This window comes from Labeo rohita, chromosome 22 (assembly GCF_022985175.1).
Source record: "Labeo rohita strain BAU-BD-2019 chromosome 22, IGBB_LRoh.1.0, whole genome shotgun sequence".
NCBI lineage: Eukaryota > Metazoa > Chordata > Actinopteri > Cypriniformes > Cyprinidae > Labeo > Labeo rohita.
This window is the reverse complement of record NC_066890.1, coordinates 49,234,160-49,248,643: the sequence shown is the minus strand read 5'-3', so window position 1 is coordinate 49,248,643 and position 14,484 is coordinate 49,234,160. Positions and strand designations below refer to the sequence as shown.

Here is a 14,484-nt window from a genome sequence, read left to right as displayed (position 1 = left end):
ATCTTTTGGACAAACAGGTGCACGAGCTTGTATCTGCTAGATGTTTGTGTGAGAGTCAGTGTGTGAGAGTGTGTTTGAGGTGTCAATAGTGTGTGGTTGAAAGTGTTTTTCCATTCCGGCTCATATGAAACCATCTGAGTTATTTAGACAAAGCAGCTTCACTGCAAAATACCAAATCCGGCAGCTATTTTAATTTCCCTTTTTTTCAGATTTCCTGTATTTTACCATTGTCACTGCGATGTCTTTGTAAGCTTGTAGAATTGCATTATAGTCAAAATGATCACTCTACGATCCAAACTCCTTCCAGCAGATACTAAGACCCAATAATTAAAACTATAATGATAAATTGTTGACGACAATTACATGGTTTCATATAAGGGATGCAGAATGGGACATCCCCTATAAAGCCATTCGTTTTTCCACTCATTAGAAATGGGGTCTGTAGAGGTGTAATGTCACACATCTGTAAAAAACGGTGCAGTAGAATATTTTCATATGAGGTGTGCATATAGTATGGGATCTCCCTAATAAACCAATATTACTAATGCGTTGTAAACTAATGCATTAACTTTCAGTTCAGATGTAATACCTTGTTATATAACATCATATGCATTTAGTACAGTAAAACAAATGAACAGTGCATTTAGAATCAATATATATTTTATGTGGTCTGCTTTGACAAGTCATCCTACTGTAAAATGGACTACATATACTGTTCAGGGCTCACACAGAAGAGAAAAATTGTTGAATAAAGCCTTTTTTTTTTTTTTTTTTTTTTTTTTTTTTTTAATTTGCATAAAAAGTATTCTCATAGTTTTATAACATTGCGGTTGAACCACTGATGTCTATTTTAATGATGTCCTTACTACCTTTCTGGGCCTTGAACGTGTCAGTTGCCTTGCATGTCCATGTAAGTTCAGAAAATTTCATCAAAAATATCTTAATTTGTGTTCCAAAGATAAACAAAGGTCTTACAGATTTAGTACAACATGAGGGTGAGTAATTAATGACAGAATTTTAATTTCGGGGTGTAGCATTTGGGCCAATCAGAAACACAATTGTTCATTAGATTTACAAAATCAATTATTCATTAGATTAACAAATAATCACAGACCCCCTCGCCCAATCCACCACACTGGGTGCCAGGATGTCTCTGATGGCCCACCAGGCCCCTGGTTACTATGGCAACCAGAATCACCCCCTACTTAATTCTCTCTAAAACAGACACATACTGCTATAGGAAATTACTTATTTTATTAATTCTTAGACAAACCTTTCTGTGAACGAACACACATATCCTCAAGTCAATGTGTGTACTATTATTGTTCTAGTATATTATCTTTTGTATTGTATACTGTTTTATACATGTGTTATGATAGATCACTAGTTAGTATAACCCCACATATACCATGTTTGGTCTCTTTGAATTTGTATTTTAATGATCTAAAAGATGGTGTATAATTATATGTTGATATCTATGCAACATATCAGTGTTTTAAGAATCTTAGTAGTTTTGCATCAACACCCAATCGAATTACATATGCAAAATACCATGCTCACAGACAAAGAGTCATAAACTTTCTCTCCAAAAGTGAAAGTCACCATTGGCTCTGTGACCTAGGTGTGACCTCAATAGGAGATACAGACCTCACACCAGTCACTCATCTCTCATCACCTTCCCGTCTTCTGGTTGCTAAGTCCCAGAGCTGGGGCAGCCGTGCCTTGCAGGCCTCAGAAGCCAGTCTGCGGTTCTTCTAAATCCTAAGAAGATGAGGAGGATGAGCTAGAACTCTTTGGGACTCCTACGTTTGCGCCAGGCTTTGGCCTTGTTTTTTCATTCATCAAAGACCTCCGGATTTCAGCTGGGTCTCTCTCTCAGCTTTTAAATCTTCTTCACTTTCCACCTGGGAAGAAACTCCCAGTCACCACTGAGTCAGAACATCTTTGGAGTTCATCACTCTTTAAACCTGAAAGAAAGTGATTGCAAATCCAAACCATGAAACCATCAAGACTTTCATCCGAGACTGCATCTGGACACGCGTCAACGAAGCAATGCAATTATCATACATTAACTGAAAGAAACAGAGGTTAACTGACTCTTTTTGCATATCTGCATTTTCTTGTTTCTCTAACTTCATTCATCCGGTCTCACTTGCCGTTCTCCCATGTATGGGTGACTGTATGTTTGTTTGTTTGTTTGACTCTGGTCCTGGAGAGCCACAGCCCTGCAGAGTTCAGCTCCAACCCTAAAAAAAATCTCACCAGCCTGTAGCTTCCTAGTAACCTTTAGACCTTGATTAGCTTGTTCAGGTGCGTTTGATTAGGGTTGAAACAAAACTATGCAGGGCTGTGGCTCTCCAGGACCGATTTTCGCCACCCCTGGGTTAGTCTGTGTAAGTGTTTAATTAATAAAACTCTTGTGCACAAATTCAAGTTTCTGATTCTGCCTTGCAAATTAATGTCCTTTTACGATTCCTTTACGATCAAGCTGCATGCATTAATGCTGTAAGAATGTTATTTTCTGTGGCCATGAAAATATAATTTGACGTGAAATTACACAATGTTCGCTGGACAAGCAGATTGGTTGATGACAATATTAATTCTGCTACAGTTATTACTGACAGCTGATATAAATTATAGTAATTAATTATAATAAATTGTATTTATTTATATATATTTCCCTTTTGAGCTAATTTGCTACAGGGGTGAACTGTCCCTTTAAAAGTGAAAAGACAAGCATGTACAGCCAATTTTAATAGAGTGCCATCTAGTGCTGTAACCAAGAATCCACCTTTCCAAAATTAGCCTTCACCATCACGCAACATAAATACAGGGTTTTGGTTTGGGGCAAGGTCAAATACTGAATCCTAAAATTTTAAAGGTAAAAGTTTAACCCACGAGTTGAAATCACATTCCACTCTAAACACTCTATAAATTAAATAAATGTGTACTTATTTTTTTATTTTATTTTTTTTTTTCTATAACAAACTCATATAATGACAAACACAGAGTTCAATTACAAACTTAGTTATTACAGTATGTTTAATAGTCATTTTAATAACGTTAATGTGCAAACAAACAACATTCACATTAATTTCCATTATAAAACAGTTCTATATCTGAACTTTACCGATTCGTTTCCTTGGATAATACAAAGAGTAAGTGACTCTGGGAACAGATCTCATAATCCACATCAAACAGGATAAACCTCAGAAAGAAACAGATGTTTGCACAATTAGAAGCCTTCTTCCATCATTGTTCAGACAAACAGATAATGCTGGGGTCAAACATACTTTATAATATTTCCTGTTCTTTTTCCTGTCTTGGAATGTTGTGGTAGAGTCCACACTGAGCAAGCAGAAAGCAAGCGAAGGTGATCATTTCAATCACACAGTGATTATATTCTAAAATACACACAGAAGAATGGACAGATAATGTGAAGTTATAAAGTAGTAAGCTTTATCTTAAGGCAGGGGTCACCAAACTTGATCCTGGAGGGCAAAGTCCTGCAAAGTTTAGATTTAACTTGCCTCAACACACCTGCCTGGAATTTCTTAGTATACCTAGTAAAACCTTGATTAGCTGGTTCGGGTGTGTTTAATTAGGGTCAAAGCTAAACTCTGCAGGAAACCAGCCCTCCACGACCAAGTTTGGTGACCCCTGCCTTAAGGCAACAGGAACTGAACAAAGACAGTGAATACAGAACCAACAAGGAAAAGAAAACAAAACAAGACAGGGGAACTCAGACTGAGATCATGACAACAGATCTTCCTCCTCATAACATGCACAAACTTGGAAGTAAAAAACAAAAAAACAAACAATAAAACTGAACAGTATTCCATTAGTACATCACTTTACAATTTACATCACATATAAGAAAAATATGTATAATAATTTTTCAAATAATATATTTTTATTCATTTCAACTATAAAACATTTAGTACAGAGTGGAAAATTTGCCTCTTTCATTTCCCACAAGTTACCCAAATAATAATTAATACTACTGTGATGTCCTATTTTCAGCAGTCACCAGGTGAATCCCATTCCGATAAGGAAGTTGAATGTTTTCCAGCACTCTCCTGTATGAAAACGCATTCACAGTAGGTAAAACAAATGATTAGGATTGATGATTCAGTCACACAAACAGCAGGTAAAATCACAAATTCTAGATAATAAATCAGTAAGAGAAACAAAAACATAAAAGTGTCATCTGGTTAGAGGCAGAATGAACATTCAGTCTTCTGAACACAGTAACATGTCATTATTTTTTGCTGTAATTGTACAATGTACAAGTTAATGTTTTTCAAGTAAATAATCTGAAGTCCGACAACAAATATTTATGTATTGTAAAAATACATATTTTAGTAAATGTTTCATCATACATGCATACGGTGAAGTCTTTTACGTTTAAACATGACTTGCTTGCTGATAAAACAAACATCATTTCATCAATTCATTTCTTAATATTAACAAAATGTAAAATCCACTGGAAATAAATGTTATAGAGTCTGATTGCCTGAAGCTTCTAATCATGACTGATCCCATCAAAATTGATCTAGAGATCCAAAAACATCATAATATTTTTGCTTATTCATATAATAACATGATACGACAGCTAACATCAAAAGAGAATCTCACCATATTCTTACAACGGTATTCTTTTTTAATATAGATTTTCTATGTAATGATTTCTGAATCAAACTACATATCTCAGAAATCTCAGAAACAATATAATTGTGAGATTTGCAGATATATATAAAGTTTTTTTGTAGATAGATTCAGTGCACATATTATCTCACCTCATTATATCTGTGAAGCCTAATGGTGCCTGTTTCAACAACAACAAATGAAATTAAACGCACATTACTTTGGTTAATTGGAACAAAACATTTTTTTTTTAAATCAGCTGTGTGTAAATCTTGCCATTTTGTCTTGTTTGTGTAGATCTCCTGTGGCGATAGCAAATCACACCAGCAACTGCTGCAGCCACGAACAGCAAAACAACAACAACTACAATAGCATTTCTTCCTTCTTTAGCACCTGAAGCCACAGTTGGGTCTGGAACAGCTAAAGACAGACAATCATAATTTCTAGACACTGACTAATAATCAACTTTAACAATACTTTTGACTGATATTTAGACTTGTCTACCTAGGCCATTAGTATAATATTGATTTGGGTGGATTTTTGAGGAATGGCAGGTAAAATAGCAACAAGAAACAGCAGTGTTCACAGGACAACTGAGCAATATTATGCATTTCTGTCATTAATAACAATAGACTTGAAAATTGTAAAATTCATAATGCAACAAATGTAACTTGCACTTTAATATTGAACCAAAGCTCAATCTTTCCAACAGCCCACAATGTAAACATTCCCTGGGTTGATTTACATATTTCAAACTGCTTTTTAAAACTACACAGCAAGGGGCATGGAATGACTAATAATACTCACCAGTGACAGTAACACTGAATATCTTTATGATACTGATCCTGCTGCTGCTGTTGAACTGTAGTTTATAGAGTCCAGAGTCTGTGGTTGTGGTGTTTGTGATGGTCAGAGATCCAGTCGGATTCACTTCCAGTCTGTCTCTGAATCTTCCATCAGCATCTTCACACTGACCATATGTACAGGTCTTATTCGGATCTCCTGTGATTTGAGCAATGCGAATGTCATTAAAATACCATGTCATCAAATAATTAAGGTTTTCCATTTCACCAGGATCTAAAGTAACAGATTCTCCCTCCATCACTGACTTTCTCTTCATTTGATTTCGTTCAGCAGCAGGAGCATCTGAAACACAAATTAACAATTTGCAAAGAGCTGATGGAAGGACAAGCAAATTTTTTATAAAATTCTACACTGTAAAAAAACAATTTGTTGAGTCAACTTAAAATAATTTGTTACTTGGCTGCCTTTAAAATTTTAAGTTCAGTCAACTCAAAAACAGTTTAGTCAACTTTAAATGTTTATTTGTACTAAGTAGCAACTTATATATTTGAGTTGATTCAGCTTGAAATTTTAAGGCAACTGGGTTTTTAGGTTTTTTTTTTTCAACTCAAATATCTACCCAGCAGGCACTGGACGTCTATATAACGTCAGGTTGACGCTGGACATGATGTCGGACAGACGTTGCATTTTGGTTGAGAATGAAAATCGTGTTGACGTCAGTATTTGACGTCAATTTGACGCTGACTTATTGTTGGATTTTGGTTACACAACCTAAAAAGAACCAAATATCAACGTCAGCTGACACTGGTATTGGACATCAATTTAACGTTGACATTAAACGTTGAATTTACATTGAATTTTGGTCAGCCGACGTCGCAACCGAAATTTAACCAAATATCAGCATCTTATGACGTTGTGTGCCTGCTGGGTAAGTTGTGGCTTAGTACAACTTAACATTTCAACTATTATATAAGAGATCCATTTAAACAGACAATAATATAACTTTAATCTTCACCAGAACAAGACTAAATGATAAAATTAATAAATAACCAATGGGAAAGCAATGTTTTGCATCATATCGAAATAAAAATATATTTAAATCTACAAATTCAACAGTACGCATGTTTTTTTGACACAATTCTCTTTATATGAACTAATATACAGGTACAGAGAAAACCATGTCACTGAAAAAAAATCACTAACTTTTACTGTACATAACTTTTTTTTTTTTTTTTTTTTTTTTTTTTTTTTTTTACATATAATGACTTACCATATACAGCAAAAATGAATATCTTTTCAGTGATGGTGTGGCTACTGATGATCCGTAGACGATAAACTCCAGAGTCTGTGGTTCTGGTGTTTGTGATGGTCAGAGATCCAGTCTGATGATCCAGATTCAGTCTGTGTCTGAATGTCTTAGTATCTTCATTACACTGAACATCTGTACAGATATAACTTAGATCTCCAGTCATTTGAGCTATACGAGCGTCATTAAAATACCATCTAATTGTTTCTTGTTGATTTGTTTCAACATCTGTGTGCAGAGTGAGTGAATCTCCCTCCATCACAAATGTTGACTCTCCTTCTGCATTCATATTGAAAAAACCTGAAGAAGAAATTAACATTATAAGCCGAACAAAATGACACAACAGGAAAGTGCTGTGAAAAATAGCAAATGCTTCACACATTGAAAGCAGGTGTGAGTTGACCACAAAAACATGCGTTTTCCATACATTTTTAGTTTGATAAAAGGAATTCCATTCATAGCATTACACTGTATGTAATGTTATGTAATGCTACTGTAAAAAATATGGTAGCAATGTTTTTGGTTTTATGGTTTTAACTTAGATTTTACATTTAAATACCATAATTTCATTAACTGATTTATTGTTAATATGCCAACCCAAGTACTGAAATATGTTTTGTACCTCTGTAATACACTGACGACCACCAAAAGCAGGTGGTGATGAGAAAGTCACATAATGAAGCAAAGCCCATCACAAGCAACTTTTAAATATTAACATATATAGGAGGTGCACAGTGTCATTCACACAAACACTAAACACCATCATGGTAACACACATGAAACTAAAATAATGCAACAAACATTCATTTAACAACATAAGATGTAACATACAATCCAAATGTACAAAACCGATAAGAAAAAAAAAACTAAGAAGAATTATAGTTATCTCAAAAAAAAAAAAAAAAAAAAAAAAAAAAAAACACATCAAATTTGAAATGTAACACGGAATTCTGGGAATGTCAATTTGCGGTTATGCACCGTAAATTACATGTTCTTTCTCCACTTCCAAAAACCATATATTACTGTCAAAATTACCTGCAATGTCCAATACAGAATTAATTAAATAACAGAATTTTAATTTTTGGTTAAACTATCTATTTAATTTAGACTAGAACACAAATGCAGCACTTTATGAACCAAAACTAACTGCTGAGACTAAACACAAATCATCTTTAAATCTTACTATTAAACTTACAAATTAAACCAATAAGCCTGTTAGGCCATGGCCAAGTACAACTCAGAGCCAAGTACCTCAAATTTTATGGGCTAATTGCTTAAAGTTGTTAATACATATACCTGTCATGGTGTCATAAAGCAAGATTTGTATCATTTCATAATTTAAATTATTTACATTTTGTACAGCAATATAGTTCTTCAGGAAATGTTTAGCAGAGAGGCTACCAAGCAACACAGATGCAGCAGCATAAATGTAATGACTCACCATGTACTGCAACAATGAAGAGCTTCACACTTTCTCCACTCTTTCGTGTTATCTTTAGTTTATAAACTCCAGAGTCAGTGGTTCTGGTGTCTTTGATGGTCAGAGATCCAGTCTGACGATCCAGCTTCAGTCTGTTTCTAAATTTCGTATCAGCATCTTTACACTGAAAATCTGTACAGCTATAACTGAGATCTCTGTTCAGTTCAGCAATGAGGATGTCATTAAAATACCATCTCAACTTTTCTTGTTTGTTTATTTCAACACCAGTCTGTAAAGTCACTGATTCTCCCTCATTCACAGTCTGTGACACTCCATATCTATAAACACCAAGCACACCTGGAAAAAAAATGAACAGTTATTATTAGCCAAACAAAATTATACATCAGGTGTGAAAATGTTCTTCTACAGATCGTAAAGATTGTAGGTAGAGAAATGTCTGGATTCATAATGTAACACACGCTAACAAACAGCAGAAGAACATGGACTATATGAACAACATACAGCACACCTCATGATTCATAACACAGTTATGCTCATAAGTTTACATACCCTTTGCAGATAATGCAAAATTGTAATAATTTAATAAAGGGATCTTTTTTTAATAGTACTGCCCTGACTAATCTACCTTACATAATAAATGTTTACATATAGATGACAAGACAAGCCAAATGAAGCAGTTTAAATGTTTACATGAGCTTGATTCTTCATTCTCCATGTCATTATCTGGATGGATGTTCTTTGTTTTATGCTAGTTGTATTATCATTAAAAAAATAAAAAATAAAATCTGATTTTTTTTTTTTTCATGGATTCCTTACTGATTGACTGACAGCTCTCCTGTCCCCATGTTGAGAGAAATTGTGATTGAGGTGCAGAGACAGAGACACCTCAGTCAGAGGCTTATTCATTTCACTTTTGCTGTTTTTACGGTTGCCAAATATCTATATTTTTGGTTATTAAAAAAAAAAAAAAAAAACAGCCCATAGTGACAAAAATGTATCCAAACGTAACACAATGCATTACTTTCCATAAAAAGTAACTAAAGTAACTAATAGGGGTGTGCAAAGCAGCCGGTATTTGTATCTGTATTTGTATTTGTTGAGGGGAGAAAAGTATTTGTATTTGTATTTGTATTCGAGTAAAATTCAAAATAGGCGTAAAAATCCAGTTTTTTTGCGTTACACTTCTACACACTTTTTTTGGCTGGTGGAGGACCAAGAGATCTCAGCAGCAGCCACACTCTTTTCTATTTGGTTGCCCAAATCCATGTGAGGAGTTCCAACTAAGTTAATGAGTGACGGGAAGCTATGCTAAGGTGAACTGGGGAGTCGCTCTCTAAACGTGGGGTATTAAAATTGCTTTTGAATGCGCGCGCGCGTTTTACTTTCGGTTTAGTTTTAACGATGGCGCGAAACTCTCTGCGGTGCTGAGCGTGCATTCCACAATACAAGACATTAATTTAACAAAACTATTCAAGTGGTGGGACACAAACGGGATTTTGAAAAGTGTGTCCCCAGTGGAAATTACGCCCCTGCGTGAGTGGAGTTATCATTTGATGTGAATGTATGCCAGAATGTGCGCTGTAGCACAAAATATAGTATATTTCTTCAAAAGCAGATTGTGGAGACATTTTAATTGTCCACAATCAAAAATCGTCATATCACACACCCCTAATTGCAATGTAGTTTGTACAAATCTGGAACAGAGGTTGGTTAAGAGAGAGAGAAAAAAACGGCCGGTTCCGAGTTTCAGCGGAGCGCAGTGTCAGTGACAGGGAGTGATTGACGGCTAATATCTAAAATCTGTTAAGAATGTACAGATCGAGTTTCATTAGTTATGTAATGTTGGAGAAAACGGCGAAACTGTCACTGTATCAGCTCACAGCGGTCTGGGCAGTAGTTAGGCTAGCGAAAGTTTTGTAAAGAAATAAAAACAAGTCGCACCGCAACGATTTCTCGCACTCGCACAAATGCTTCCAAATATATTTTGCGGTCGCGCAGATTAAATTTTGGGAGCATATGCCCTGCCCCCAACCCCTCCGACTCCTGAATGTCACCCACTCACTCGCTCATGCGGGCGTGCACTGCGGTCTCATGAGGAAACGCAGCTTTTTGATATAAAGTTTTTCTTGTTCCCGAATACAAATATTTTTTTAAGTATTTGTTCGAAATAAGTATTTGTAAAAAACACGCTATTTGTGCCTTTCCGAATACCGTATTCGGGTTCGGCTCCACCCCTAGTAACTAAGTAACATAATCAGTTATTTTTTAATGGATTAATGCAAAATTGTAATGCAGGGATCCTCAAATCTGTCCCACAAGATCCACTTTCCTGCAGAGTTTAGCTCTAACCCTGAGCATGCTAATGAATGCCTTAAGGATCATTAGAAATCACAGGTAGGCGAGTCTGTTTAAGGTTGGAGCTGAACTCTGCACTGCATGGCCCCGCAAGGCAACATCTGAGAAACCCTTTTTTTAATGCATTATTTTTAACAGTAATTTTCCTCAACACTGCCTACTATTGAAATTGATTTTTGGACATAGTATTATTTGTAGTGATGTTACGCCTCGAAGCTTGTATAGAGAATGTCAGGTACGTCCAGACGGAGCTCCGTATGGAGGCTTGTATAGTTTTTGTGAAATGACGTCACTAGTGCCTCGTTTGATTGCAAAACCTCGAGAAATGAACTAGCCTACTCTCCATCGCGTCTGCCCGGAAAGCTTCATATCGCCACCACTAATTATTATTATTAATACGCATTTATTATTGTGCATTCCTGTAGCCTTTATTAGAATTTGCATAGCATTATTTGTTTTTTATCGTTTATGGAAGAGAGAGTTGAACAATTTAAATGTCTTACCAGCCAGGAAGGGTGCGCACAATGTGACCAAACTAAAGAGCGTCATTTTCAGCACTTTTCCACTACAAAATGAATGCAGTTTTTATGGAAATAAGTGTTTTGTTCCTATGTCGACGCCCTGCACAAATGAAATTGAAAGTAAGTTATTTCGACGACAAACAGGTTAACTGAAGCTTAGACATATGTCAAAAATAACATATTACATTTCAATCGAAGCATCATTCGTGTTTTCCCTTTGATGTTTAGATTGTGTAAAGAGTTTTGCCGAGGACTCCACTGACGAAATAAAAACAAAACAAAACACCACAGCCGTTTCCGCAGTCTGCAGATTTCCCGTAGTTATCATAATAAGCGCGCACATAGTTTTTGTAATTTTGTATTTAGGAAAACGTTGCCATATTGCAACAATGTACCACAATGCAAAATGGCCCAAAATTACTTTTTCTATTAAATTATGATTTACTTTTCAATTCAAATGTACATTTCTTTTAGAAATTGATGTATCTTCATTTCCATCAAAATCTGCCACACACTCCTACAAATACATAAACACGCACAAACACACTCATTATTGCAGTCACTGAAGGCTACCTCATCCTGATTGTCATCACATGGAAGAGGCAACTCGGCACTCTTCCTATTGCCCTTTCCATAAAATGTTGTATTCATTTTTTTGCAAAGACTAAATAATTTTCTTATTTATACATAAATACACATATATTACAATAAACACTTTAAATAAAGAAATAATTACAATCAAGTTATTGATGTTACTATCTATAAAAAATCCCAATGGGCAAATACATTACTTCAATTCCACTGTGGAACAGTGTTGCCATATGGAAACATACCTATTTTTCCATAGTGGTACAGTGTTGCCATATGGCAACATTGATATTTTCTCATTTTACAGAAAAACTATGTTAGATAATATTGATTTCTGAATAAAAATATGTAATTTACTAACCAAAGATGATGCAAAAAAAAAATCTCCCTTGAGAAGAGAACTTCAGAAATTAGGTTTACAGAGCAATTTCTGGAGCACTTCAACAGGTGTCCTCCATGTTGGGGTGACAGTGCAAAAAAAGTGATTGGAGGAACATTCAAATGTCATGTGGCTTAAAAACAGCGTATCATTGACCACCTTAAGGCCAGCCCTTTTAATTAACATATTGCATTATATTGTTTTTTTTTTTTTTTTTTCTTTTCAACATCCGTCATACATAGGTAAGCATCCTTAGCATTTGCAGTGTCAAATGAGACGTCGGGCAGCTGCACAGAGATTTTGTAAAATCTTCGAAAAATTTTTTTTTTTTTTTTTTTTTTTTTTTTACTGTTACAGCTAGTGATAGCTTTTAATCAACTGAACCAATTGCTTTGCAAAATGATTCACTGTTTCGAAGCCTTGGAAACACCACACAATGTCTGCCATTCAAAACTGTGTAAATGCAACAAAAACTCAGGCCAAAACATGTATACAACAACTTTTACAAATCCACTGCAAAATGCCTTACTAAAAATATTTTATTGAAATTATAATACCCATCTCTATTTGCAGTGCAGCGTTAAAATTTTCCATCCGGTATAATACTGCCAACACTTCTCATATATACAGCATTCAAGTATTATATATTAAAATGTAAAATGCATAAGGAGAGCTGTTGACAAAAAGTTCACCTGTGAAGCAGTGGTAACCGAGTACAACTTGATATAAAAGTTTTGCAAACTACAGTTGTGTTAAACAAGTTTGTTGTGTGGCTACTGCATTGCTCTCTCTATGTCAAAAACACTTTCTCACTGTGGTTTAGTGTTTCTATAGAGGGTCTTATATATCTAACAGGAAGACACCCTTAATCTACAAGCTAAACACAGAAGACAATGTCAGTGTCAGTGATGGAGGGAGATTCTGTCACTTTATAAGAGGTAACTTCTAACTTCTACGACTAAGAAAAGTGACCCCACTTGAAGTCAGATTTACAACTCAAGCGAAGTCCTTAACTTCTTTGCATCTGAGAAGCGGATGAGTATGAAATCGCGCGAACATGGGGCAACCAGGGAGACGTAACCTACACATAAACATTACATCTGAATCAAAGAAAGAACACACAATTTAGTCCAAGATCTTACTTTACATGATAAGAAAACTCCATAAATAAACACGTGTGACACTAAATGACCATCTCTGTTAATATCGTACGTGCACCTCGAATGCAAACAGAAGCGTTTGTCCGCCTTTACGACGGTTGCTAGGGAAATTATTTTGTTGACAATGCGCCAAAGTTATGCTTTTTCCACCTAATGGCTTGTACTGTAAACACATATCCTTATCTGCGTTTATATCCCTATAGCGATTTAATAGCGCCGTCTCGTTTAGCAGATCTAAACATTCAGAAATGAAACTAATACAGCATTTGACCACTAGGGATGAGCCATACTCTCACAAAATAAATGTGCTATTTGCTTTGTGAAGCATCACTGCTTATATGGGTTATTAATAATGATCACAATTTTAAATAAATAAATAAATAGATACCATTGCTAAACCACAAACTTTCTCTACAAAATATGTATTAGTTACTTTCCCTGCTATAAAACCATAATTTGAGATCTTCTTCAAAGAGTGTAAGATAAAAAAAAAAAAAAAAAAAGTTTCAACATCTCAAATTACTTTTCAAAAATATAAACTTAACCCAATCCCCACCCCTAAACCTAACCTTACCCATAATTTATTCCTAAAATCTGAGCGAAATGATAACTGATTAACAGCAAAACTGATATATGAATATCATATGATATGATATATGAATGATAACAAGGTGTAGAAGCATGTAACCCTGATCATAAGCCTAAATCTGACAGTTTCTGAAAAGTTATCCCTTAATTCTGGTTAGTTGGAATGTTGTTCCAGGATCAAGGAGTGAACAAGAAACATGTTGTACTACAGTGTGAACACCCCCTGCTGGCGTCACTAGCACCTCTTCCTGCCGCAAACTAGCTATCCCAGGAGGTCACCCATTCATGAACTGACCATGCTCAACCCAGTTCAACCCAGTTTCAGTGGGCAACCAGCTGGCCAAGTGCACTATTTGATCGAAGTAAATAAAAATATCTGATCATCCTTCATAATGAGGTCACTATTTACATTTCATACCATATGTAAACACTTGCATTACCAAGGCAGCAACTGACTCTGCATTTGTATCTACCTTTTTCTGAACACAAAAGTCTCGCCCGACTGGAATAGTGCTTTACATTTCCAGTCTCTGGTGCTTCTAGAGCCGATAATATGACGTTGGTTTAGCTATATTGAAAAAGTTTCAATTCAGTCAATCATTTTACCCTATTTTAACATCTCCATTCTATGTAGATCGTAACAAGAAAGCACCCAAATGGAAGTTAGAATCCATCATGGTGCCACTCAACAGTTG

At 35.4% G+C, this 14,484-nt stretch overlaps 1 protein-coding gene across 1 annotated transcript; it reads right to left on the bottom strand.

Annotated features, from left to right (window-relative positions):
* Window positions 1–3,035: 3,035 nt before the first annotated feature.
* Window positions 3,036–11,385, bottom strand: LOC127154064 (uncharacterized). Its single transcript, XM_051095460.1, has 8 exons — window positions 11,260–11,385; window positions 11,057–11,174; window positions 8,199–8,534; window positions 6,722–7,057; window positions 5,455–5,793; window positions 4,924–5,067; window positions 4,800–4,828; window positions 3,036–4,079 (listed from the first exon to the last, which is right to left on the bottom strand). Exons 2-8 carry the CDS (start codon window positions 11,100–11,102, stop codon window positions 4,020–4,022), a joined length of 1,290 nt encoding a protein of 429 aa, XP_050951417.1. The 5' UTR covers window positions 11,103–11,174; window positions 11,260–11,385; the 3' UTR covers window positions 3,036–4,019.
* Window positions 11,386–14,484: the final 3,099 nt, after the last annotated feature.

Coding starts and splice junctions, on each gene's coding strand:
- LOC127154064 (XM_051095460.1), bottom strand. CDS start 11,102: ATGACGCTCTTTAGTTTGGTCACATTGTGCGCACCCTTCCTGGCTG. Junction 4,829..4,923: donor TACACAAACAAGACAAAATG/GCAAGATTTACA, acceptor TTGTTGAAACAG/GCACCATTAGGCTTCACAGA. Junction 4,080..4,799: donor GGCTTCACAGATATAATGAG/GTGAGATAATAT, acceptor GTTTTCATACAG/GAGAGTGCTGGAAAACATTC.